At 50.8% G+C, this 26497-nt stretch overlaps 1 protein-coding gene across 1 annotated transcript in view; it reads left to right on the top strand.

The window, feature by feature from the left end:
- Positions 1-26497, top strand: part of LOC127604873 (zinc finger MIZ domain-containing protein 1-like) — a 39525-nt gene that overhangs the window by 10538 nt on the left and 2490 nt on the right. Inside the window, exons 2-22 of the mRNA XM_052072243.1 lie at positions 618-718; positions 16438-16556; positions 16633-16746; positions 16830-16935; positions 21222-21357; positions 21663-21777; positions 21845-22062; positions 22211-22412; positions 22512-22787; positions 22907-23089; positions 23206-23283; positions 23368-23536; positions 23619-23760; positions 23890-24100; positions 24190-24295; positions 24401-24561; positions 24641-24708; positions 24804-24872; positions 24983-25218; positions 25297-25454; positions 25749-26030. Of these exons, the coding sequence (XP_051928203.1) occupies positions 16488-16556; positions 16633-16746; positions 16830-16935; positions 21222-21357; positions 21663-21777; positions 21845-22062; positions 22211-22412; positions 22512-22787; positions 22907-23089; positions 23206-23283; positions 23368-23536; positions 23619-23760; positions 23890-24100; positions 24190-24295; positions 24401-24561; positions 24641-24708; positions 24804-24872; positions 24983-25218; positions 25297-25454; positions 25749-26030 (3099 nt within the window). The 5' untranslated portion in view covers positions 618-718; positions 16438-16487. The remainder of the gene's footprint in view (positions 1-617; positions 719-16437; positions 16557-16632; positions 16747-16829; positions 16936-21221; positions 21358-21662; positions 21778-21844; positions 22063-22210; positions 22413-22511; positions 22788-22906; positions 23090-23205; positions 23284-23367; positions 23537-23618; positions 23761-23889; positions 24101-24189; positions 24296-24400; positions 24562-24640; positions 24709-24803; positions 24873-24982; positions 25219-25296; positions 25455-25748; positions 26031-26497) is intronic.

The following is a 26497-nucleotide window of genomic DNA, read 5'->3' as shown; positions in this document are numbered from 1 at the left end:
CAGCACCCCTATCCACTTTCTTTTTCAACACAGGAGGGAAAAAAACTGCCACAATAATAATAAGAAAATACATGTGGGACTCAAGGGAGTTCTGCTTGTTTTGGGTGATTTAAAAAAATGTATATATTTTTTTGTATTATATGTTCTTAGTATATATTGAGCGTTTAGCCTTGTCCTCTCAACCACAACCTGGAGCCGAGCCGATCCGCTTGGATAGATTTTTACCGGCTTTGACGTCCGATGTGCTTTCCCAAACAGGCTGCGAATCAAGCGGGAAATAGTCGTCAAAATGCGACGGATAAAAACGCAGCCGGCGTGTATTTCTGACGGAATGAAAAACTCAAGTGGGGGGTTCAGTGGCAGAAATGCCAGGGCCAGTAAACGCAATTGAGACTCAAATTGGACTTGATCAAACACATTTTCTTAACAGGTTGCAAACCAAGTGCTAACTAGTTGTGAAAATGTTGGGAGGGCGGGGGGCAAACGGCACGACTCGTATTTCCGACAAGATGCTCCAGACTTGTGAACAGTTTAAGCCTCGTGGAGGTCTACATTTTAACTTGCCGCCTTTATTTTTGTTTAACTGAGCTCTTTCCCCCCCCCCCCCTTCTCCATAGGACCAGAAAACTCGGGGTCCTGGGGGTGTTTCTCCTGCCGCTGTGTGGATGGGTGGGGGGGGTCTTCCGAGGAGAAGAGTCGAGGATTCACGTCAACAAAGGTGAGTTGTTGTTTTGTTTTGGGGAGGGGGGGGGGGGGTTGGGTTTGGCTGTATTTTAAGTTAGAATGAAGTAATTGTGTACAATTGTGTCGTTGCTGGTCAAAATCGGTGACGGTGAACAGCGCCTTGATGGAAGATTCTGGGAGAGCCTCGACAATAGTCGCAAATTGAGCATCAACAGGATGTATGAACGTTCAAAAAAAAAATAGACGGACTGTGATTGGTATCGGTTAGTCCGGTGTATGATACAATAACGCCAATGGCTTCGTGGATTAAGAATTGGGCCATGCAGAGCGTAGATGAGAGTTAATCTTGATTGCTGCTGAGAAATAATTCACTTCCGCTGACAAACATCTGCCAGAGTGGGATAAAGCAAAACGACTATTGTGGAAAATGTACTGCAAGGTAGTTCAGACGCGATGTCTGTCCCCCCAACCCCCAGATTCCAGAAAACGAATCATGTGCCCGACAGTGATTAATGACAATTTGCCTGTTTTCGTCCGGTCCGGTTTCAAGTTCTGTTCCTGAACTGCGCTTTTGTATTCCCTGGAGAATTGAGCACGCAGAATTTGAAACGCTGAATTTTGTTCTCCTTGGGGGGGGCGACTGGCACTACGACTGCTACGACAACTGTTGTATTTTTTTTTCCAAATATGTGAAGCGTGTTGAATGAATAACGCCATCTTGCCTTAGCTTGCTTTTATGATCTACACTCTATCCGTGGGGTCATTTTCAAATCATTTGATGAATTATTGACCTCTGACCTCGCCACATTACGAGGCAGTATTGAAACATTCCATTCTTTGAAGCTGCAACTACAGACGTTGTTGTCGTATCAAAGAAAAAAAAAGTCGGTTATCAGTATTAGCCATACAAAGCAGGAAATGATCCCGTTTTTGATATCGGTAGAAAAATTGCCACCTGGCACATCACGAGTCCGTTGTGCAGCTCTCACGGTTGCTCTGAAGCCGTTTGCCTTTATCGTTGTGCACGTTTGTTTTTCGTGTTATGCAAGAAGCGCGTTTCCGTGGGCCGCCACCAAAAGCAAACAAATATCAACAAAGCCGTTGCAACGCTGAAGTCCTTTTCATTGTTCGCAATTTTTTTTTTCTTTTTCCCCATACGTGTTGACGATATTTGTTTTTTTCTCGACTAGCTGCAATACTACGGCTTGAAATTTGACAACCTCGAGAGCTTTTTGAAAAGAGGACGTTAGGCAACGGACGCTTCAGCATGTGAGACATTTACGAATGATTATTATAATTATATTAATTATGAAGCCAAGGCGGCACAAAAGAAAAAAAAATGTCTCGGATCATTTTTGCACCAGATCCTCCTTGTAAATGTAACTTTCGAGCTTTTAGTGGGGCATGACTTCATCTGTTATTCATGCCCCCCACCCCTCCCCCTCTCCCCAGCCCTGTGAGTGGCACTTGATGTCATTGATGACGTCTGAGGCCTTGCAGGCTGTTTGTCAACGGCAGCGGTGTGTATGCCGAATGAATAATTGCTTTCTTCTGTCACATGTGAGGGACAGACATTCTGTGAAAGGAAAACATTGGGGGTGCGGGGGCGGGGCTCAAAATCCCCTTCCTGTCAGTGGTCTCTCTCTTTCTTTTCTGTTCTGGTGAGATCTGGAACTGATAAGTGCGAGAGGCCTCTGGTAAGCGAACAGGAAGGATAGAGGGTCCGGCCTTGGAGCCCCCCCCCCCCCCCCCCTCCCTCCGCACACATGTCCACCTCCGCTGCACAAACAAAAGCAGCAGGGCCTGCCACCATACTTGAGGTTTCAAAACATCCAAGGCCCGCTATTATTGTTACGACGAGGGTTTTCCACTCCGGGGGCTGATAGGCAAAGTCAAGTGAAAGTCCTGCGTCGTCGCACGAGGCCCACGAGCTGTCAGTCGGCGCGAAGGATCAAAGGCAGACTGCTAGAATGTTCCAGAACATGACTCCGTCATCCCTTTGGCGCCAAGTAACACCTCCCAAAAAAAAAAAGAAGAAAAAGAATCTCGCTCACAAAAGGGCCTCCGTCGTGAGCAACATGAGTGGAGTTGGCTCTGGAGTGTTCATCCAAAACGAGATGAGTGTAATTAAACCTGATTCACCGGAACAACCATCTTCAAAACAATGGCCGCCGTTTTTGAACACTTTGATCTTTCACGACTCAAAGAATATTCTGTTCTGTGACGGCGTAAGCGCCGGACCTCCAAAAAGAAAAGACCGACTATTTCCCCCCCCCCTCCCCCACCCTTTAGCCATCCGTATCGAGTTGATTTCACCCCAAAACAGCAGTTGCTGACCAAAACGTGGAGAAAAGAAGCGATTATGTGGGCGTGGCAGGAAAATTGACTTGGACGGTAAATTTGACGCCAACTCCAACAGAACAAAAGAAAGACCGCAAAATGGGTTTCGGGTGGCAGCAAATGAATTTCTTGACAGATATAACGATGAAACATGCCACGAGCGAAGCCGACTCGCAGCAGGCTCCGCGTTGAACGTCGGCGGCTTTTTCTTTCATGACGTTTGCCGTCCACTCCAAGAACTTTTTTTGCAGCTTTTCTCACGATTGCAACACGCGCTTTCTTCGACCTATTTATAGCATACTTCCACATAGTGCGTTTGAGTGCCGGGTGCCCATGACGGGCCCATGACGGGCTCTCCGTCATATTTTTATTTTTTTTCGGTGCTTGACGTCAGCCGGTTTTAGGGCGGTGTTCCCTCAGCGAGAAAGCGCAAGATACCAACGCCATCCAGGGTGACAGCTAAATTATTAGCCTATTAGTCACCGTCGAGGGAGAGAGCCGGATGAGCATGGCATCCATCAAATCGTTTTTTTGGGTTTTTTTTTTTTTAATGCGTGTGTGTGTCGAGATAGGCTGCCCTGAACTGGGGGCCGGGAATCTTGTAAGGCTCTCCCACTGATGGAGGAGCTGCGAGGTCGAGGTCAGGGAGCAGACTAGGAGCCATCGCGGCGCTGGAGAGGGATTGTTCAAATAATTCCTTGCTTTTTAGAGGGGTTCGGTGTTTTTTTTTTTTTTTTAAACTTTTTTAACATCAACAGGGATAATGTTGCTCGGTCAAAGTGATGTATTTATTTTAATAGCAGAAATTTGTGGCCACGAATTTCACAAAACCCGTAGCACCGACGTTAGCTTGCGGTTTTGGCTAATAGGGTCAACGACAAGCCGACTCGACGTTTTGTAGCCGCCTTTGAGGTTTGTTTCCCAGTCTGCCCCTTAAGAAGTGTCTCCTTGCTCCTGCGATCTCCTCTCGACAACTAGCAGTCGATTTATCGTCCTCACCCAATCGATCCGCCGAATTCATTTTCATCTTAAAAAAAAAAAAAAAAACCTGCCCGCGGCGCAACCCTCAATGCAACCGGTTTGTCTCATTGTTTTGAGTTGCGGGTTAAATGGCAACTTTTTCTCCAAGCGCGAGGACGTGATTCTCGGAATATTCCGTCTTTTTCTTGTGAAACGCTTGATGACTTTCAGAAAATTCCCACTCGATTCTTGTTCAATGTTGAGTAAGTTCTCGCATAATTGCAACTGTTGTTGTTGTTTTTTTCCCCCGCAAGGGTAGAATGTTTCACATTGATGTGAAAAGAAGAAGTGCTTTGTTGTTGGAGTTCCAGTTTATTCCCCTGAAATTCCAAGTTCATTTTGTAAAATCCCGAATAGCGGCGCTCCAATTGATCCGTCACCCATTGTGATCGGCAGTGTGTCGATCGACGCCCTTCATTGCCGATCTCGCTCGCGTATCGGCATTTTTGACTTGACAATTGACGTTCCACCTTTTTCTCGGAATATAAATTTTCCGTGTAAATACGACTCTTCAAGTCGGTGCCTGTTCAGCCTAATCCCACGGCAATTAGGCTATTATTTCCGTTTTTTTTTTCTTTTCTTTGAGAGGCACAAGTCAAGCACATAAAAGGGCACAAACAGCTATTGAAAGGTGATCTGCTCTTGACTTCATTAGTGCTCAGCTTGCTCCCGTTATGCAAAGAGTCCCCAGGTGCATGAAAGATTCATGGCCACCCCCGCCGGCCGCTTCCTGCTTTCAACCCCCCCCCCCAGCCCCCATCCAGGACGCTCGCTCAAACGCCGCTGTCAGTTGCACTCACTTACACTTGGCTACTGTCGGCAGCTCTCGAGGCTGCTTGCCTGGTGTGTGTGTGGGGGGTGTGTGTGTAATCAGCTGTTTTGGCCTCCCAATGCACCATCTGGATCTAAAGCAGATTGAAGATTTCTCGTGTCACGTTTGTAGTGAGGCCACTTGTCCGGTCCGAGACGCAGATTGTCTCGAATTCATGACACCATGTCATGTAATGTGACATCTGGACAGTCGTGAACGACTGTGGGGGGTGGTGGTGGGTCTTGTCAAAAAGTACCCTTGTGACTGCTCATCGCAGTGTCGTAGCTCCACATCCCGATACATGGTGAAAGCGGGCGCGGCATCAGGACGCGAACGGCGATGCACCCGTGCGAAAGCGTCGCCGCCTTTTGTCGGCCGCTCGTGCAGAGACGGCTTGGTCACATGTGCCGGGCCGGCCCTATGCCTTGAGCTAGCGCATGGCAGCTGACTGCCCCGATTCACAGGCGACGCCGCTTTTGTCTTAGCCAGGCGCCACTCACAATGGGCCGAGTCACAAGAATCCACAATTTTCTCATCGGCCTTACTAGAAATCTTATGTTTGGCGTCTTTGTCGCCGCGCATGTTCGCGTGACGACGCTCTTCTTCTTCCTTTATGGGAATTGTTCCTGTTGGATTCTCATCTGCGCTTGTTTCATGACTACTGGCTTTGAAAAGGGGCCCGTTGGCACCGCCACATGGCCAGGCTAGAAAACCAAACACACAAACTGTTTTGATTTTTGCACATCCACTATGTGACCCCCCCTCGCACCTTTCCACGCACATATGCCAGATCCTTTCAGACGTGAGTACCGCTTTGACATTTCTCCCTCTCCAAATGTTCTTATCGGACGGCCTCGGAGCAACCATGCAAACAATCTGGCCTGTGTGTGTGTGTGTGTGTGTGTGTGTGTGTGTGTGTGCGCGTGTTTGCCGTCACATGGGCTGGACGGGCTCGCAGAGTCATGGTGCCTGTCCTGGTATTTCCTGTTGCACCGTAAACAAACGTGCCCCCTTGTTCCCTTGCTAGCTTGCTAAAATGATAAAAGTAGGTGAGGAAGTTGGTTCCCGTTTGTCTCCAAGTGGTTTGGAATGAGAAGCTTCTTGATCTTCTTTTCATGATTTTGACGTTTATACAGCCGGGGGCCTTGAGATAGGTGCCAGCTGACTTGCAAATGGCAATATTCTCTAAATGGGGCTGTCACTCATACATTTCAGGTACTCAAAGCGCTTTACGCTGTCGACCTCGTGACGCAGCATCAGGAGCAACTGGGGGTTCATCCTCATGCTCAAGGACACTTTGACATGGATGCAATGGCCTGTAATGGTTCGCCCATCGCCTGCCATCGCTCATCCTTTGACAGTTTCACTGTTTGGCCTCCACAATGTCGAAATTCAGTTGCCCCGCATGCATGCGGCGGATTATAATTACGACTCTCAATGGTGGGGGGGATGTAGGTCAAGCCAAAGATTTGATTTCCTCTAATATTCTAATCCACATTTGTTCTGCCAGATACGCAGCTTTCGGGTTTCGCGCAACAATTCCCTCCCATGGAATTGTTGCATTTTCATATGGTTGTATCCCCACGTATTTTGCAGTCTTATTTGTGTAGGTTTACAGTTTTAGCAAAAATGATATATATTTGTGTCAAAGTCGGGGTTTTACTTGACATCTTTCCCCCGCCCCCACAGGAAGCTCGTATTCTCTGCTTTTTTTTTTTCGGCCTCAGCCAATCAGATCTCATTTACTGAGAAGTCGGTGTGCGTTGGAAGGAAGGTGGCGGGCGCCGTGGTGGAATATGTCACAGTTATGGAGGACATAGCTGGATGCTCTGAATAGTCCCTCCATCTGTCCGCATGACTGCTCGCTACAAGGAGCTTTGTGGTGGCAGATCTGCTGCGGGGGCTTGTAGCAGTGAGTTATTGGGGGTGGGAGCGGGGAGGGGGTTGTTTCTGTAAATAGCCCTCCCTGCATTTAGAAACAACATGACCTCACCAACCTAACCAAAAGATGCTGCCGCCGCTGCTGCTGCTTACTTGGCTCCATCCGGGTTGGGTCGACGACAGGTGCCAGTGAGCCGCAGTAGGATATGGGTTGGTTCCACCAAAAACGCCGGATTGTGACTAAAAACAAAAAACGGAGAGACAGAATAGCGACTTTGGCACAAATATTTTTCTTTTGCGTTTTTCTCACTTATAGTCGATGCGACGAGCTGAGAATCACCGCCAAATGTTCATTCTTTTCTCAATCGCTGTGCCGATATAAAAGCCAAACGCCGCCATCTACAGGAATGTTTGAGTCATCTCTGTGCTTTTCTTACCTGAATTTCACAGACGAGAATATGTCCAATTGCTTTCAATCGCAAAACAAATGTACAGCCTGTAAATGTAAACTGGCATCAAGTCGTGAATTTGGACATTTAAGTCTGACTCGGAGTCAAGTCATGCGACTGCAGTCGGCAAACGTCTGCTTCCTATCATACGCGAGAGGATCCATGCAACGTCTCGGCTCTCGACACAAAGCCGTTCAAAGAGAATTTGCGACGGTGCTGTAAGTAGGTCATTTGGAAGTTGCGCGCCCGTAATGTGTGCTGGCCTAGAAAGGGGCTGTAATCGTCGGCGTCTGTTGGAGGACGTGTGGCGTTTACTTCAAGGTCAGGACAACTTGTTCTGGCCGATTTGACGTTGAACAAAAAGGTCTCGCTCGTGTCCATTGCGGGGGTGGGGAGTCTGCACCCGTCTGAGAAGAGTCCCCCACATTAGGATGCCCCAGCTTGTTTCAGCAATGCCGAACCACATTCTACTCGTGTTCCAACAGCGTGGCTCCAGAGTCAAAGAGTGCGGGCACTAGACTGGCCTGCCTGCAGTCCAGACCTGTCTCCCATTGAAAATGTGTTGGCGCATTCTCAAGTGTCGAGAGACCCTGGACTGTTGAACAGCTGAACTTGTCCATCAAGCTGTCATTTTGTCTTGTTTACCAAATTTACGGACAGATCCGTCGTGTCGGCGCGAGTTCTCTTCACGGGCACGGCGGCTCAAAGCAGCCACTCGGTTTTCCTTCTCGATGCTCGCCTGCCATCAGTGGAGATGCGTGCTGTTGTTTTGGAAACAGCCTCGCTGTGAATTCTTCTCTGCTGACTCTAAGAGCCCCACATTTAAAGTCCCAAGAGCGGTGGCAAGGGGAGGTCGGAGTAGAGTCGGGGTGGGGTGAGGGTGGGGGGCAGGCATGTTTGTAGACTTCTTGCTCTCATTGTCTGTCTGGGCCCGTGTGGGTGGAGATACACAGTGAATGAGTGCGCCTGCTCGACTGACGGTGGCATCTGACTTGCGGCGGAAAAGCCACACTGGCCCTCAATCGCAACTCAGTCTACTCGTTTGCCAAATCCGTTTTCTACACTGAAATCAATTCAAATGTCATGAATTCAATCCATCCTTTAAATAAATAAATCGCAACAATTTTTTGGGAGTTATTATTCAAACCCAGCTGAATTTTAACATGTAAATTAGGGCCTGAGGATATTGTTGAGGCCAATGGCAAAATCCGCTCAGTATTTGGCAAGATGACGCGGCTGATTAATTACAAAAAATATACAGCGGATAAAAGAACTTCCTTTTTGGTCCCTTAAGACTTACAATAACAAAAAACAGATGAATTACAGGCGGAACATTTGACCTTTTGACAAGACTTTGTCCTTTAGAACTGGTTTAACTTGAGGACAGAGAGAGGAATCAGCTGGTTTATGTGCTGATTTATTATTCATTTATTTGGGTTGTTGGGGGGGATTTGTTTTTGTAATTTGTGAATGAATTAAAAAAAATGGCAGAAACCTTTATGGGAAAATAAAATTGGGTGTGGCACTAAATAGCTTGCAGCCCCCCTCCTCACCAAAAGAAAAAAAATCCCAGCAGAATTATTATTTTTTTGGGAACAATTGAGCAGAAGCGACACAGGAAAACGAGAGCCGACCCGATTACACAGGAAGGGAGCGGCTAGGAAGCGCCGGGCCACGTCCGCCTCGGCCCGGAGGTCCACCGGCTTGCGTCGGATGCCTTCGCCTGGGCTTGGTCACCCGCTTGTCGGACCAAAATGGTCAGTCAGCTCAATGTGAGCGTGGGTGGGCTTGGTCACGTGGGCATCGGGAATGTCTGGGTTGCATCAGACGGCTCTAGTATGCAAGTGTGAGGCTTTTGATTGTTTGATCGTCAGCTCCGTAGATTTAGATTTAGTCGAATTTGACGCTTTGCGTGTGTGTAATCGAATGGAGCCGCTGGCGCTAAATCATTCGAGTTCAAGTGCGTCTTTCCCCGAGTGCTCCCGTTGTTTGTTGCTCGTGTCGCGAATTAATCCTAATCACAATCATCATTAGAGCTTTTTCATTCAAATACCCCGGAGCAAGCCCAATAAACATTAATCCATCCTCCCAGCACCTTGTGCCCCCTTTCCTTCTCTCTCTTTTGGCTGGGAAGGGGAGGGGCGAGCGAGGGCGAGGGCGATATGTCCAAACAGACGGCGCGGCTCCTTTTGCAGAATGTTTAATCACGTGGCCGAGGGAGCTTTATTCGATTCATCGCCCCAATTGGGCGACCCCAAGCATGAACGGACCAAAGTTGGGGGAGGGCGGAACCGTCGGAGCCTTTCTGTTGATTGCAATCATCTTTTGTTAGCTAATCCCAAATCTATCATGATCTCAATCTTTTATTATTTTGCATCGTGCTTTTTTGGGAGGGTCGGGCAGGGGGGCGGGGAGTCTTATATAGCAGCTTTTGATTTAATTAGCCGCTAAGCCGGAACACATGGAACGGCGCTCACAAACCCCATTAAACACGCAAACCCGACCGGCCAAATGCCATTCGATATGTGGTTGTGTCCCCACCCCCTCCGCCTCCCCGCTTGCTGATGTGAAGCTGCTTAGCACGTTAGCTCTTCCGATGAGACATTTTTGGTCAACGCGTGCAAACGAGCCTGACGGCAACGACAAAAATGACAATTCTGTACGCTTCATTCTTCATCCTCTGACATGGCATTTCATGCTTTTAACCAAATAGCAAAAAATAAATAAATATCTAGAATCTATTTTGAAGCCCCTCCCTAGGCGAAGGGAAGTTGAGGGATCTTGTATGGGGGGCGGGGGGGTCAGTGGCTGGAGTACGTCGTGAAGAAATATCACAGATGTTAGTCTGCATGAACCGTTTCCCCTTCACACACTTCCTGCTTACGCTGGCCTCTTCAGACACAGACCCCCCCGCCACCACCCCTTTCCCCAAAAAGCTCCTCCTAACCTCATTTGCCAGCCGGCTTTACTTCATCGTCCTCGTGTCTCAAACATTATTTTTGGCTGCGCTCTTGCTTATTCATGATGCTCTTAACGTCACACACTGGTCTTGTCAGAGTGCTGCTGCGCAGGCAGCGAGGGCTTCGGGTTCAGGTTTCCACTTTGTGTCACCGGCAAAACCCTTCAGAAGGCTGTGCGAAGCCATGCAGTAAAATTTTCCTCGTCCTTCTTTGTCCCCCCCCCCCCCCCCCCCCCCGCAACCCTCCCCAGCAGGAACTGGCTAATTTCCTGAACTTGATTCCCCATTTGCTCAACACCAAGCAGAACATCTGAGAGAGGGCATGTCAGAAGAATTCTGCGCGTAATGCGTGCCGATCGCTGCCCGAAAGCTTTTGTTAACGTTTTGCAGGTGGCACCTTGCGAGGGACAGGAAATGAAAAGTTTTGCAAGCGGCAAGCGTTTTATTTGTTTTGAGTCATTGACAGAATCGCGGATCGCGAGGCTTCGCTGACCACTTGAAGGAAGGCGGAGCTTTTCTTGTTCGGGGAGAGCCAGCGTATCGCTTTGCCCAGCCTCGGCGTCGCTAAATGGGGAAAGTCGCGACCCCCGAGCTCAGGGGGTCATCCCGACCCCCTCCTCGTCTGTCGGCCGGCCTCGGTTCACCTCCGACGTCGCTTCGTTTGACCGCCTTAGCATGTGGCTAGCATGTGTAGCTTCCTCCATGCAGTCACTGTCAGATTTTTGGGGCATGGGTGCCATTTCATATCCACAATGGAAACTGATATGCATAACTGCAGCTTTCATTTTTCGCTACAGCGGTTTGTAAGTCTGAATCTAAGTCGGAGCAAGACAACAAGAGAGGTAGGCAAACAGGAAAAGCCTGGTGACAGCGATACCCCCCCACCCGCTGCCAACGACAAATTGGCTGAGGCTTGACTCTGTGATTCAACCCTCAGGAAGTGTTCTCTGCACTTTTCCCATCCGTGGCCTGCGCCAAGCAGGCTCGAGCAGAACAATTCGGCTCCTGTGACTGCGACCGGGGAAGGGGGAGGGATGGGGATGGTGGTGCCAGAGAGAGAGAGGGAAAGGGAAAGGGAGAGAGGTCCAATCCTGCATAGGTAACAAGGTAACAGCAAGCGTTTCCTTTTCTTTCAATGTGTTAAAACGAATCGCAGAAGGTTGCCGCTCCCTCCCTCTCAAGCTAAACGGGGCTCTTTCCATTTTAGCTATCCCGAATATCAAGCCCGCCCTCCCCCGGCAAGCGTCGGAGAGTCTGCAAATGGGCCAGCTGCGGAGCAAATGGAGAGATCGCGCACGTACGGCGCCTCCTCGGGAATCGGCCGTGGCATCTTTTTGCTAAATTATCCAGGAAATTGTCAGCGGCGCTGAGATAACACAGGTGTTTATATGCTAATAGCTCCCGGTGGCTGCAGCCCAGCCAAACAATCAAGTCATTAGCGTGTTACGAGGAGAAATGAAAGCGCACCGCCCGCCCTCTTTGCCTGCTGTCGAGGCTTTGACACAAATTCAGTGAAAAGGCCTTCATGACTTTTTGTTGACGCGGGTGAACTTGTGCCAAGGTGGAAAGTTCAATTCTTTGCTCTCGGTCAGTCATTCTCCATTGTTTCACATCTCGTCTCCCCTCATTATTTAAAATGTAAAAAAATACAAAGAGAGGAAAAGGTCCAGCCAGCCGTCTTCAAAGCAGAGTTTGCAGTATTTTGACTGTTCACAATATTTTGCGTTGAAACTTTGTACACTCGGGTCCGTTAATAATGCGACACGGACACGGTTGTCATCTTTTGGCTTAAAACATGGACGCAAGTCCAAGTTCCTTTTACCCGAAGCTCTTTTCCGTTTCCGACATTTAACCAGCACTCGAGTTGGCAGTGAGCGCAACGTGTCAAAACAACTTCTCCGAGCCGAGTCGTCGGAACATATTTCAGGACGTCTGTTGTATCGCCCCCCCACACCTCCACCCCCCACCCGACTATCCTCCGGCGAGAAATTGCACTATTAAGCCCCTTTAATGAACCAGTCAGGATGGACTCTCGTATCTTCTTTTGAAGGAAAAAGCTCATCTACATGGAAAACGCATTGTCTTCATTATTTGCAACTGTTGAATGAAGGCAGTTGCCATGGTGATGTCCATTGGAGGCAGAAGTCTGGCTGGTCTGAGGCCAGACGAGGGGGTAATGCGGGGGGTTGGGGGGGGCTCTACGCAGGGACAAAATGGCTCCTAATGACCAGCTCGTACGGACGGCTCAGTCTGGAGGTGATGTCACACTTGTACCTTCTTGTTTGCCAGCAATAACTGTCCATCGCTGTGCCGCAAAACCATCTGGAAACTTCTTCCTGTAACCACTTTCCAACCATTTCATTGTCACGGCAGGTGATACCAAAGCGTATCAACTTAAAAGATACGAATAAATACCTTGAAATGAGGGCGGGAGCTTCATTTAGTCCAGCCGTAGCCTTGTTTAATGGAGAAAGGTATTTTCCCGCCATCTTGTGGCATCTAAAGGCAACTACAAAGCTTTTTTGGGGAGCACATTTGTCGCATTTCTTCATCCGTTTCTCCATCGGCTCCATCAGGTTTTGGATGTACAGAAAACCTGATCAATATTCACCATTTATTTTTCTTTCTTTCCCGAAAATTTGACAATGCCGAAAGGTGAGAATGCAGGGTGGGCTGTTGTTTGTGAAAGTTGGCTACCGGCGATGATTAGGGACCACGACCCAAAAATTTCAGCAAAATGTCTTGTAAATTTCTAGCAAGTCGAGATCAGCGCTGATCAAACAGGATGCTGAGAGCTCTGCTCGCACTGTTCTTTTTTTTTTTTTTTTTTTGCTGTACACAAAAACCGTGGCTATCCTTGAGCAGCTGCGAGCGACGGAGGATGCTCACTTTTGTTTTGCTTTTGCGGCACGTCTCGTACGTGCGCATTTTTGCCGCATAAAAGCTGGATGAGCAGAATGTTAATTAAAAACGACGACTCGAGGCGAGTCAAAGGCATGAAAGTGGCTTTGTTGTAATTACATGATACAAACGTGTTTGCGCACGTGCTGCTAGCAGTCGGCAGCCGGGATCCTCGCAGCCGCTAATGAGATTAGCCACACAATGGCCGGCCGGGCTCATGGGCCTTCGCTGCATCCAGCACCTTTTCAAACATTTCATGGTGCCACACTGGCAATGCTGCTCTTCCAAGAAACAGGATGTCAGTTTTTAATTTATTTATTTAACCCCCCCCCCCGAAAAAAACTGAACCATATGCTGATTGTTGATTATATTATTTATGATTTTTTTTTGTCACAACTGTTGTTCTACAAAATATGCATGTGAGGTATCAAGTATCGTGTGTGTGTCCGCTCGGGGTTGCCGTCCTCACGTACTGTCGTATCTGTGACTTTGTTTGGGGTCTGGCCTGGTGAGTGACGTGGGAGTCGGTGAATGAGCGTGTGGGTGGTTTGTTGTTGGCTCAGATTAGCCAGTCCGCAGGTTGTGCACTTGTGCTACTTCCTGCCTTGGCCACCTGGGGGCACTGAGCGATGGAGAAACAACAGTGAGGATCAGTGGCTTTGATGATTTATGGATGGATGGATGATCTTCATCACATGGTACAGTTTTATTTTCAGCTATTTGTACCTTTTTTTTGTGAATGAAGACTTGTCAGCTCATCTTATCGCAGAGTGTGACTGTGAGTAGAGCCGTATGTGTTTTCCCATTATGCATTAGTAACGGGAAGATTTTACGCCACTTAACCTCCAGATAAGACCCCTCTGCCCCCCCCCCCCTTCCTACCCATAATTTTATTTTGGGGAGCGAGCTACTCAGTTGCACATCAGGCTAATGTGTTGTCATTGACCAATTAGGAGATGGACATCAAACAAGCGCAAGCCCCCTCGCCGCCCCGCCTCTTGTTTTGATTGAAGCAAGAGAGACACGCCCCCCCAACCTCCCTCTTTTCCCAATTGCTGCTAGGATGAGGCCACTCAGCACATTTTTCAAATGAGCTGTGGATATCGCATGTTTTACTTGGTAAGAGTTGCATGGCAAGGAATGTTGTGAAAATCGGGCTCGCGTGAGTGGACTCGTTTGGTATTTTACGCCATTGCAGCACCATGAGGAGCATTCATGAGTTGGAAGATTGTTTTGTTCCCAATCCTGTTCATCAATCTTACGGATTCCAACTCATCAACATCCAAAAGTTTGGCCAGGTTCAGGTCGGGTTTTGCTCCCACTTATATGGCTGCTCATCTGTTCCAGACAGCAAAACGCAGCCCCTCCCCTTCCCCTCCCCTCACCCCCTTCCAGCAGGGGATTTGACCCTCACCCCCTTTCAGCCATTTGCTATTAGTGTGAGGGCTAAAAGCAAATTAAGAGTAGCTGGTTGCATCGAGGGGGGAGTATCTCCCCATGTGAAATGGCATAGAGGAGGCGGGGCTACGTGAAGCGTTACACTTGGTTAGAGTGTTTTCCTTTCCGACTAGTTGTCGGGGGGGGGGGGCAGGCAGGCGGGGAGGGTCTCTGGGAGGTGCTCTGCTCTGCTCCCTTTGCTTTTCCTATTACGCTGCAGATGCGTCTCGTGGCAGAACAATCTCTTGTGTTTTTCTGAACGTGTGGGGCTCTCGCAGGAGTTTCAGGAGGCTTTGCCTGTGGGGTGGGGGGTGGGGAGTCGGTGAAGTGTATGTGCGTGTGCGCCGGGTCCCCCCTCACTCACATTTTGCCACTGCACACCCAACCACATGAAATAAAAGAAATCCATTCCCAGGCCTGTTAAGGAACCGTGTGGGGAGGTGTGATTGTGCAAATGCGGGGCGAGGGGGTGTGGGGGGGCTGCGCTCATATACTCCTCCGTGCCAGCTCTTGGATGGAGCCTGCTGGGGGATTAGGCCACATTCTGTGAGGCAACAATGGAAGTCATCCACATTTCCATCCTCTTTTTGCTGCTCTCAACAAACGCGGCCTTGTCTCCCGAGCAGGCACCTGGACGAGGAGGAGGACGGATAAAGGGGTGTCCTGTCTAAAGCACCCCCCAAATCCGCCCCCGACCCACTGCCACGTTAACTTCTCCTGGCCTTCCTCAAACAACGCCAGAACAATGTTATCCTCATCTAATTGGCATCGGCCGATTAAATCGGTCTTTTGTAAAATCACCATTTTTTTTCCCCTCCCCGCTCCTTGTTTTGTCGTCACTTCTTGGCTCCGCTCGCCCCATTACGGGCGAGTGTAGTCGGGACGGGGCCACCTCGCTCTTGTGCTTTGGTGTCAACGCAAGTTCTCGCTGCACGTGTGTGTTGACGGGCTGGTTTGACACAGCATTGCGGGGGTCTGTCACCCCCGGAGTGTTGCTGTTAAGCACATTAGGAGTAATGGAGGCTGCTGTTAGGCTAGCATCGTCTTCGCACAGCGCTCCGAGTGGCAGGCGCTTATTTAGGCCAAGGAGGCCATTTATTTAAGTGGACCGTTTATTTGAGCGGGATGCATCACTTTGATGGGTCGGCAATTTTTTTTTTGAGGAGGGAGTAATTGCCTGAGGCGTAGATGTCATCCTATCCCTTAAAGAAGCTCAATTAGCAACCAAATGAATGCGCACGAAACCCGCTCGCCATGGAAGCAAAGTGGCGGAGCCTCCAATAACTCACCTCGGGGTGAGGCGCAAAGAAGCAAGGCAGAGAGTGAAGGGAAAGGGCAGAGGGAGGCGCTCATCAATAAGCCCAAGGTCGGGGGAAGCGGCGGCAGGTTGAGGATTTGTGGAGCTTGTAAAAAGGCTTCCCACATCGCCGCCTTGTGGGAGGGCCGGGGAATGCACCTGCTGGCCGCACAGCAGCAGATTTCAAAACGGCACTGGCAAACATCACTTAAAAATATAACAAATCCAAGCACTCATCACATCGAACATTTTAGCTTTGACTGAGGAAAAAAAATATTTTTTGAGTGCAATTTGGAGCTTTTAACAGTATGTCAAGTCATTTCTTCAGGTCAAGCAAACCCGTTATTATGTATATAATCCTTTCAGAGTCAACCTAAAATGTTTGTGAAAATACAAAACATCAATTGATAAACATTTTTTAAAAAAAATGACTTTCAACAATTTATTGTCAAACGTCTCCTCCCCGTTGTTTAACTAAGGTCCCCCCAAGCACCTCCGAGAGGTGGCCTGAAAAGCTCTTTCGCCGCCTAGTGGAGTAGATTAGTGGCCACTCGACCCGTTGAAGCCAGCTGGAGAGCCCTTGAGCCGGCATTACGGGCCTTTTCTGCCTTGCTGGGTCGCCTGTGCCGACGCTGCGCGTGTGTTGTCTGTGTTGCAGTTTAATGGGCGGCCGGTAGAGCGGCAGGAGGCCACCGAGGGACAATCGACATGAACTCCATCCCGTCCATGGACAGACACATACAGCAGACCAATGACCGGCTGCAGTGTATCAAACAGGTGAGACGCCAAAAGGACGGCTTTTCGTAGCGTCGTGGGAATTTTTACGATAGACCGCTTTGTTTTTGTTGGGCAGCACTTACAAAATCCCTCCAATTTCCAAACGGCGGCGACGGAGCTGTTGGACTGGTGCGGCGACCCGCGAGCCTTCCAGCGGCCTTTTGAGCAAAGCCTGATGGGATGTCTGACGGTAAGTCCGCATCTGATGGTGTCTCATCTGCGAGGTCGAATGCGCGACGCGCCAGCGAGTGACGCTAATCTCGCCCGCTTCAGGTGGTGAGCCGCGTGGCGGCGCAGCAGGGCTTCGACTTGGACCTGGGCTACCGACTGCTGGCCGTCTGCGCCGCCAACCGGGACAAGTTCACGCCAAAGTCGGCAGGTAAAAATTTGCAGTCCTCCCTCCCTCTCTCCCCTTCCACATAGAGAATTTTATTATTTGTTGCATCAGGCGTGATGAGGTCCATCATGCTTTGCTGCCATGAAGGACGATTTGAGCGGCTCGGAAAAAAAAGCTCGCTGTGGCATGTGGCTAATGAAGACGTAGAGGCCGTCAGCGGGCGAATTTCCTTTCCAGTCGTTTGATTTGCGCAGTTGTCAGCTCTCGGTCAGAGCCGCCGCGTATTGTTTGAGTTTTGGCTTTTCCTCTTCCTGATTGATGCTCCGTTACGGTTTTTAGGTTTTATACGATCGCTCGAGGCCAGCCCCGAATGAACTTTGGCTGCCAGTTTTCTTAAACGCTATCAGTTGATGCAAAGTCAAACGTCGTGACGTCATCGTGAGTTTCCGTCATGGCTCCGTCCGTCAAGAGGGCTTCCTCTTTGGAGCTTGCGTGTTTGCCGCAGCGCCAAAACATTCCAACATTGCGAAAAGCATGTTGCTCCCCTCCTCTCGCATTTGGGGGAGGCCCTTGTCAAGAAGGTTTGTCTAGGCGCCTCCGTGGCAACCCCCTCCCCACCCCCGCAGGGGCCCCGGGACCCGTTCCCCTGACACCCAATGGGGCCGTTGCCCAGCAACCCAAGTCACATGACGGGGGGGGGGGCAGAAACGTACGGCAGCGGGGGTGTCCAAACTTTTTTTTTTTGGGGGGTGTTTGTTTCCAGAGCACTTGAAAGACGCAGAGGCCCACTTGTTGATCCAAACGCGCTAAATCACAAACATTTGGAGGACATGTCGGCTATTCTGCAAGTAGTGCCAAGATTCAGGGGTCGTCTGCGGCCCTTTTCCTCGTGACTCGCCACCATTGCGGGCTGAACGGTGCTGGCCGTACTTTGCCTTTTTTTTCTGTTGAAAATCGATCAAGGAGACCGTTAAAAAAATTCGGGCTGGTTCGATTCATCAGATTGAAAAGCTTCCCGTTGCGTTTTTGTTGGCTCATCGAAATCACTCTGCCAAACGGTGCAATGCAAAGGGCGGAGAAATCGATGACTTCGCCCCGGTTTATTATGAAAACGCTCATTTAGGCCGTCCGTTGCTGCTTGGGTGTGCAGAACTCACGGAAATAAACGTGGATCTTGGCGAGAACTTGATTTGATCCTCGGCAAAATGAGGGATTTTTTTTTTCCTGGAGGTGCATGTCGTACTTTAAGCGTAATTGCTTTTTACTGTTGAATAGGGCTGCGCCTGACGAGACCAGAAAAGGCCGCCGTGTCATTTAGTGAGGTGAACAACTGATAGCCTGAATGGATGCACTGAGGGGAAGGGAGTGAATGGGGGGGGGGGGGGGGGGGGAGACAGCCCACAATGCAGCGGGGCAGGGGGGAAGGGTGCCAGTAGTGACCTCTTTGTGAGCAAGATTAGCCGGTTGTATTAATCTGTGATTAGGCAGGGGGCATCAAAGTAAAGGGGGGGGGTTGTTGATCACAACCCCCATATCATCATCATCATCATCATCATCACGGGGCACACGCACCATTGGTGCCAGTTGGGGTCCGCCCAGAAAATCAAAAGCGTCATCACCATGTTTGCGGAATGGTACACTCCCGGTTGTTTGCGCCTCAATAGTCTCTTGGAATTCCTGCCTTCTGAAGACTGAAAGGATAAGAGAGATGAGGGGGAGGCAGGGGGGGGGGGGGGCTGGGACAAATGTGGGCAGCTAAACAAGCTTTTCAGCGAGGTAATTGGTCGGGCTGAGACTCGTTTGTCTTTGCTGCAAAAATGTGTCAGAAGCCGCGTCGGCGCACGACGGCCACCGAAATGGGCCGCCAAGCGGCTCAACTGGCAGAACTTGACAAACGCCAACAAGTCGGTTGCATGATGATCAACTCGCCGCAGTGGGAGTTGCGAGATGATTTTGTTGAACCACAAGAACGTGGCGCAATTGTCAAGGATGAAAGACGATTGCCCCAACTGCTGAAGCGACATTAAAATGGATTTTTAGGCCTCTGCTGTTGAATGAAATTGATGCCCAAGTGACATTTTGACGTCAGTTTCGGTCGGCAGCAGGGGGCAGCACAGAAGAAAATGGCCGCTCCCTGACATGGATGAAAACGGATCCGCCAACGCAATAGCCGTCCCCAAGATTTCGTTTTGTCTACAACTACACGCGGGACATTTGACGCCTGGGGCGCTTGCTAAATCCACGTTGCTCGCGGTGGTTTTCTTTTGCTTGTGCCATTATTTATCCAAGCCTGATGGGCTCTAATTGGCCCCTCCCTTGCCTACCAGGAAGCCACACATACACTAAGCCTCCTCCTCCTCCTCCTCCTCCTCCTGTGTTGCTCTTTAATTAATATTGTGATGGATTAAGTCGCCCGCGAAGAAAAGTCACTATTTTTTTTTTGTGTTAGCTGCTAAATGTTGCATTTTTTTTTTTTTAAGGAGGGGGGTCGTGTAACTGGAGCAAGGCCAAGGCACAGACAGTCTCCCACATTAGGCCCCACCCCTTCTCTTTGCAAGTTTGAAATGTGAGCTGCTTGCTTCCACCCTCCACCCCCCACCCCCCTTGCTTTTCTCCTTCTTCTCCCCTCCCCTGCCTGCCTGCCTGCCTGCTTGCCTGCTGGCGAGGAGGCTCTGCTGCTGCTGGTGAAGTGAGCGTGGTGTGTTTGTGCGCGTGTGTGTGTAAGTGAGCCAGCGAAGAAGGCATGTGTGTATTGGGAGAGCATGCAATGGATCACTAGACAGAAAAAAGGAAGCCGCGTCAATATCAAGGTGAGGAGATAAAGCTTTCTCTCGACTCCCTCTCGCCATCTCCTTCCTCGTCTTGAAGCCTTCAATCATTTGTCGCCTTCTCTATTTTTCGGACTACAAACATGGCTCCTCTCCACCGCTCCTCCCGCTCGTGCGTTATCCCCTCCCGGCTTCTCTCGGGGGTATTTTGTGCGCACTAATATAGCAATGGCTTCCTCTGTGATTGGCGTTGCTGTCCTTTTTTTTTTTCTTCCTTTTTGCAAGCCAGCCATGAATAATTGATGTGCATTGTGCAGGCGGTCAGTGGACACGGCGGGAGGAGGCATGGCCCCGAGACGCTCGGGGTGGGGGGAAAGGAGGTGGAAAAGGGGGATGGGGGGCGCTACAGCGGGGGTTTTGAGAGAGAGAGAATGTTACGGAAGGGCTTGAAATGAGCTGCCGGCATCACGGGCTGCAGACGGCAAGGCTGCCCCCGGTGTCGCCTTTTGTTCTGCCGGCCTCGCCGCACTTGTAAATGGAAGCGCAAAGCGGCGTTTGTCTCGCCGGCTGGCGGGGCTTGATGCGTTCGCCCACCGTTGCCGTCACCACGCGAATGCAGTAAGCTATGTAAACGCCAAGTTGGCTGTCCCACGATGCACCTGGGATTCAGGTGATGGGCAATCGCGCATCGTCAGTGTTTTGTCTTTGCCTTAAGTGCAACGTCAGTAATGTGTCTTATTTTTAGGATAAGTCAACACCCGTTAGCAGTTAGCAATTTGTTAACTTTTTAGGGAAGTGTAACATCAACGGTTTATTTTCTTCTGTCTGTCTGTATTATACTGCCCCCAAGTGGCCAATGTATGCACGCCAGAAGGAGAAGCGCAATGTCGATTGAGCTGAAGCAAAAACTGCAAAAGCGTTTTCATTTCGGTTAATTGTGTCATCCGTGGATGTTTTCATCGAGTACAAATCTTTCCTAGTTTAATAGATGTCGACATTTTTTGGTTTGAATGAATTCTGTTCCCGTCTGTCTTTCAACGGGGTAAGATGAGGAGACTTTGATTCCGGATCGGGCGCACTCGCACATATGGCCGCTTCTAATGAGCCCGGAGGGGTGCCCGAACCCGACTCCTTCAGTCTCTGACCTCCCCCGGGCACCCCCCCACCACACCTCAGCCCCTCTCCCCCCTCCCCCGTCCGCCGCGGACGCGTCTCTCGGGTCGTTCAGAGGGCGAGCAGCCCGAGGTAGATGCCGAGCACATCTGCGCCTCGCCTCATTAGTGTCGATTTGTTTTATGCTTGCGTTTTTTTGTTTTCTTGTTTGTAAATTGTGTTTTGCTACGAGTAAATGTGTTTTTCATGTGCGGGCGACAATGACTTGATCATCGAATTCATAGATAATTCATTTAAAGGCCTTGTTGAACCAAATACCCCCAATGGGCCCCCAAGGCTCTCCCCGTTGGTCATTTCCGCGCTTGACATTTGGAGCAACTACGGCTGGGGAGCAAAACGTGTGATGCGCTTCTTTCTGCTTCCTTCCCCCCGTCCGTCTCTTGGCAGCTCTTCTGTCGTCGTGGTGCGAAGAACTGGGACGCCTCCTGCTGCTGCGCCACCAAAAGAACCGACAGAACGAGCCCCCGGGGAAAGTGCCCATGCAGGCCCCCATGAGCTCCATGAAGCCCGGTCTCTCGCACGGGTCAGTGTTCGCCAACTGAAACCGTCTGTGCCATTTGAGGAATCTCCAAAGAGCGAAACCGCTACAAAAAATTAGCGTCCGCATGCCCTTTTTGTCCGACCGACAATTGATTTCTCAAAATCAGACAGGCTCACATTTTGAACACGTTCAGAATGTCTTTGCCGCACTCTTTGAAGCCATTAAAATTGTCTTTGCGACCTGGAACGAAGCCTGCTGAAAAAAAAACATTTGCCACGCACGCTTGCAAAGCTTCCCCGCTCGGAGGGAAAACGGCCTTCATGGCTTGATTTGATTTCCCCCAACAGAGATGGGTCTTTTCCCTACGACTCGGTTCCCTGGCAACAGAACACCAATCAGCCTCCGGGTTCTCTGTCGGTGGTGACCACCGTCTGGGGCGTCACCAACACCTCGCAGAGCCAGGTGACAATTCAATTCCCGGCCGGCGAGCAGCCGTGAAGCTCTCCTAACTTGATCCCCCCATCTGCAGGTTTTGGGCAATCCCCTGACCAACAGCAACAATCCCATGAACCCCGGCGGCAACCCGATGGCTTCGGGGATGTCCGCCAACAATCCTGGGATGAACCCCTCTCACTTCGGCGGCCCTCAGCAGCAGTTCCCCAGCAAAGGCAACGCCAACCAGGCCTACATGCAGCAGGGCATGTACGGCCGGCCCAATTACCCCCCAGGAGGCGGCTTTGGCGGCAAGTAAGATGGCCGTCGCACTTGAACGATTTACCGGCGTCATTTTACGGTATTCCGTCAACATGCCGGTATCGCCTAAAATGAATGACAACTCCAAATGTCAGAACAATCAAGGTTGCATTTGAGGTAATGTGCCGCCTTTCTTTTCAAGCTACCCCGGAGGCCCCAACGCTGGACCCGGAGGCCTGGGCATGCCTCCGCACTCGCGTCCTCCTTCAGACTTCACCCAACCCGCGGCGGCAGCCGCCGCCGCTGCTGTTGCCGCCGCCGCCGCCACGGCGACCGCCACCGCCACCGCCACTGTCGCCGCTCTGCAGGAGACTCAGAACAAGGACATGAACCAATACGGACCAGTAAGCCCAAACACGGCGGACAAAGCATTTGACGCCTCTCTCGAGACGCAGATCGAACCGATCGATTTTATTATTATTATTATTATTTTTGTCTTCCAGATGAGTTCCTCTTTCCAGATGGGACCCAACCAGGCCTACAATAGCCAGTTTATGAACCAGCCGGGACCGCGCGGACCCCCGTCCCACCCCGGGAACATGGGCTCCGGCATGAACGCATCCAACATGAGCGGCCCCCCGATGGCGATGAACCAGCCCAGGGGCCAAGGCATGGGACCCTTTGGAGGTCACGGCCAAAGGGTGCCCCAGCAAGGCTATGCGGGACCGCGACCTCAAGGCATGCCTATGCAGGGGATGAAAAGGCCCTATCCGGGGGAGGTGAGTCTATATTTACGCGTCGCTGTCTAAATTCTGAGCCTGAGCCTGGATAGATGAATTTTTTTTATCTTCCTTCAACTTTTCCTCTTCCATTATTGCTCATTTTACCTCAATCGCAGCCGAACTACGGGGGGCAGCAGTATGGACCAAACAGCCAGTTCCCCAGCCAGCAGGGCCAGTACCCGACACCCAACGCTTCCAGGCCGCTGCCCTCCAGCAACTACCCCGGGCAACGGATGCCCGGGCAGCAGCTCCAGTCCCAATACCCGCCCCCTAGTGGCCCCATGGGCCAATATTATAAGGTACGCCGACTCGGCGTCAACTCCAAATGCGCACGTGGAATTGACTGACTGCTAGGAATTTATTCTCACATTGTTGCTTCCTTTTTTTTTTTGTTTTTTTTTCCTCATCACAACAGCAAGAGCCGCCTTTTAACGGCCAAACGGCAAACTTTTCCGGGAGCGGTTATCAGTACAGCCAGGGTAATATGAATGGGGTAAGTCCACGTTAGCAACTCAAACTTTTGCGCCGGTCACGCTCCTTCGTTATGTTTGAAATATTCCAATTTCTTTTCGTCCAGCCGTCCAGACCGATGGGCAACTACCCCCACTCCCCAGTGCCGGGCAATCCCACCCCTCCAATGACCCCGGGAAGCAACATCCCTCCGTATTTATCACCCAGTCAGGATGTGAAGCCTCCCTTTCCTCCCGACATCAAACCAAATATCGCCGCTCTTCCTCCACCGCCCGGTTGGTAACGGTCTCTCATTTTCGAGCGGAGAAATGTCACCCGGAGTCACGAATCTGATCGCTCACCCATCATCTCTGATAGGCAACCACAACGAGGAGCTGCGGCTCACCTTCCCGGTGCGCGACGGCGTGGTGCTGGAGCCCTTCAGGCTGGAGCATAACCTAGCAGTCAGCAATCACGTCTTCCACTTACGACCCTCGGTGCACCAGACACTTATGTGGAGGTAAGTATTCCGACTCGGGGGGGGGGGGGGGGGGGGGGGGGCGGTCGTCGGAGGAAAAGGTTGTTTTTTTTTCCCAGTCGGAATCGGAATATCTTGGCAATGACTCAAAAGTTGCTCTCCCGCTTCCAGGTCGGACCTCGAGCTGCAGTTCAAGTGCTACCACCACGAGGACCGGCAGATGAACACCAACTGGCCGGCGTCGGTGCAGGTCAGCGTCAACGCCACCCCGCTCACCATCGAGCGCGGCGACAACAAGACCTCCCACAAGCCCTTGCACCTCAAGCACGTCTGCCAACCAGGCAGGAACACCATCCAGATCACCGTCACGGCCTGTTGCTGTGTAAGCGTCGCCCGCTTCGGGTAGTCGGGTGGGGGTGGGGGTGGGGGCGAAAAAGGTTGTCAAATTCACGCTGGCGTTTGCTCCCGCAGTCGCATTTGTTCGTGCTGCAGCTGGTCCACAGGCCATCGGTGCGTTCCGTCCTCCAAGGTTTACTGAAGAAGAGGCTCCTACCAGCTGAGCACTGCATCACCAAAGGTAGACGCCGGGAGCCCCAACACCGGAATTCACCCCAAAATATATATTTGAATCTGCACCGACATTTCTTTCTTTTTCATAAACGCTTGTCGCTCACCTCCAAAGTCAAGAGGAACTTCAGCAGCGTGGCGTCGTCTTCGGGCAACGCGGGCCTCAACGGCGAGGACGGCGTGGAGCAGACGGCCATCAAGGTGTCGCTCAAGTGTCCCATCACCTTCCGGCGAATCCAGCTGCCAGCCAGGGGCCACGACTGCAAGCACGTTCAGGTACACCCGAGCGCCAAAACTACAACGGTTGGGTGGGGCGAGAACACGTCTACACAATCATCGTGGTCATTTCTTGCAGTGTTTCGACTTGGAATCGTATCTACAGCTGAACTGTGAGCGGGGCACGTGGCGATGTCCTGTGTGCAAGTACGTTGAGATTTGTTTTTCAAAACAAGTTGATTCTGATTATTTCGCTGTTGAGTTTTTTTATTATAATTATTTTATTTTATTTTTTTTCTCAGTAAAACGGCATTGTTAGAAGGGCTGGAGGTGGACCAGTATATGTGGGGGATCTTGAATGCCATTCAAAAGTAAGGCAATAAGTCTCATCTGATTTTCATCATCTTCTCAAAAGTGATTGGGTTGGATAAAACTTTATTGTCAAATGTACACAAATGATTGGTGTCTTTGCTCCGTTCAGCTCCGAGTTGGAGGAGGTGACGATTGACCCGACGTGCAGTTGGCGGCCGGTGGCCATCAAGTCGGAGATCCACATCAAGGAGGACCCGGACGCTCCACTGGCCAAGCGCTTCAAAACCATGAGCCCCAGCCAGATGATCATGCCCAACGTGACCGACATGATCGCCCAGCTCGGACCCGGACCCTCGCCGTACTCCTCGCAGCAGGCCTCCAACAACGGTGAATACGCCTCCCAAGGTAAGCGGGTCGGTAAAGAAAGCGAAGCGCCGCTTGGAAAGCCAAGCTGACGTCGTGACGTGGCGCTCTCTCTCCTAGGCAATAGTTACCACGGCAACTTTGAGTTCCCGCACGGAACGCCGGGCGCGACGTCCGTCAATGACTTTGTGCACGGGCCACAACTGTCGCACCCGCCCGACATGCCCAGCAACCTGATGAGCACCGACAAGCCTCTTTCTCACGCCTTGCCCGACTCGGTGAGTTGGGGTTGGCCCTTAGTCTCCCTTTGGATAACATTTGTGGGGAGAAGTCTACCAGACCATTCCCCGTTGTTTGTTTGCATGTCGTCTTTGCGTTCTGCCACAGTCTCCGCTTTCCTGCCCTTAGTCTCTTCTCGGATCAAATTTCTTCTTCTGGATAAACAGGGGACCCCCATTCTGAGCCACTGTTGCCCCGAATCTCCCCGTGACAAAACGTGTCCTCTCCATGTGGAGAGTAGAAAAGTAATTGACGTGGTTCTCTCCCCCCCCCCCCCCCTTTTTTTTTCCCAGATACCTCACCCATCCGTCAACGAGCCATCTCATAGCACGCTGCAGCAAAGCATACACGGGTCGCCGCATCCGGGCGGCCAATCGGGGCAGCAGCAGCAGCAGCTCCACCACGGCGGACAGCCGCCCCCATCGCGGCAACCCCCGCAGCCCCCTCCGTCATCTCAGCAGCAGCAGCAGCAGCAGTCCGGTCCAAACAGCCACCCCCATAGCGACCTGAGCTTCAACACCCCCAGCAGTTTGGACAGCCAAGCAGGCTCGGACATGCCAGAACCTTCTTTAGACGTGAGTACCACCGGCACACACAACCCTTGTAATTGGAGGGCCATGGATGGATGGATCATGACTGACAAATGGACTGAAGGATGTATGGATGATAGAGAAGTAGATGGGAAAATGGATGGACGGATAGATGGACGGCTTGATGTCCATCTTCCTGCGAGCAATAAAAAATGCTCAAAGGAGTTTTGCCGCTTCATGTTAGCAGGGTGAGCTCGAAACTCAAAAGAAACGGCAAACTTTTCATCGGTGGATGAATGGATAGTTCGCTAGATGGTCCATTCACTTATCTCTGGTGGTTATAAAAAGCCTACTAGAACGTCAGAACTTGATTTTGGGCCTAATCAGGGGCACTCGAAAGGGTGGCGGGCGTGTGTCGAAATGTGAGATTGCCCAATTCTAAGAGAGCAAGTGCACTTTTGCAAGCACGTGATCTCCATTGTGCGTTTTCTCTGTCTCTCTCCCCCCCCCCC

Source organism: Hippocampus zosterae, chromosome 7, assembly GCF_025434085.1.
Source record: "Hippocampus zosterae strain Florida chromosome 7, ASM2543408v3, whole genome shotgun sequence".
NCBI classification, from domain to species: domain Eukaryota; kingdom Metazoa; phylum Chordata; class Actinopteri; order Syngnathiformes; family Syngnathidae; genus Hippocampus; species Hippocampus zosterae.
This window is presented reverse-complemented; position numbering and strand designations above follow the sequence as displayed.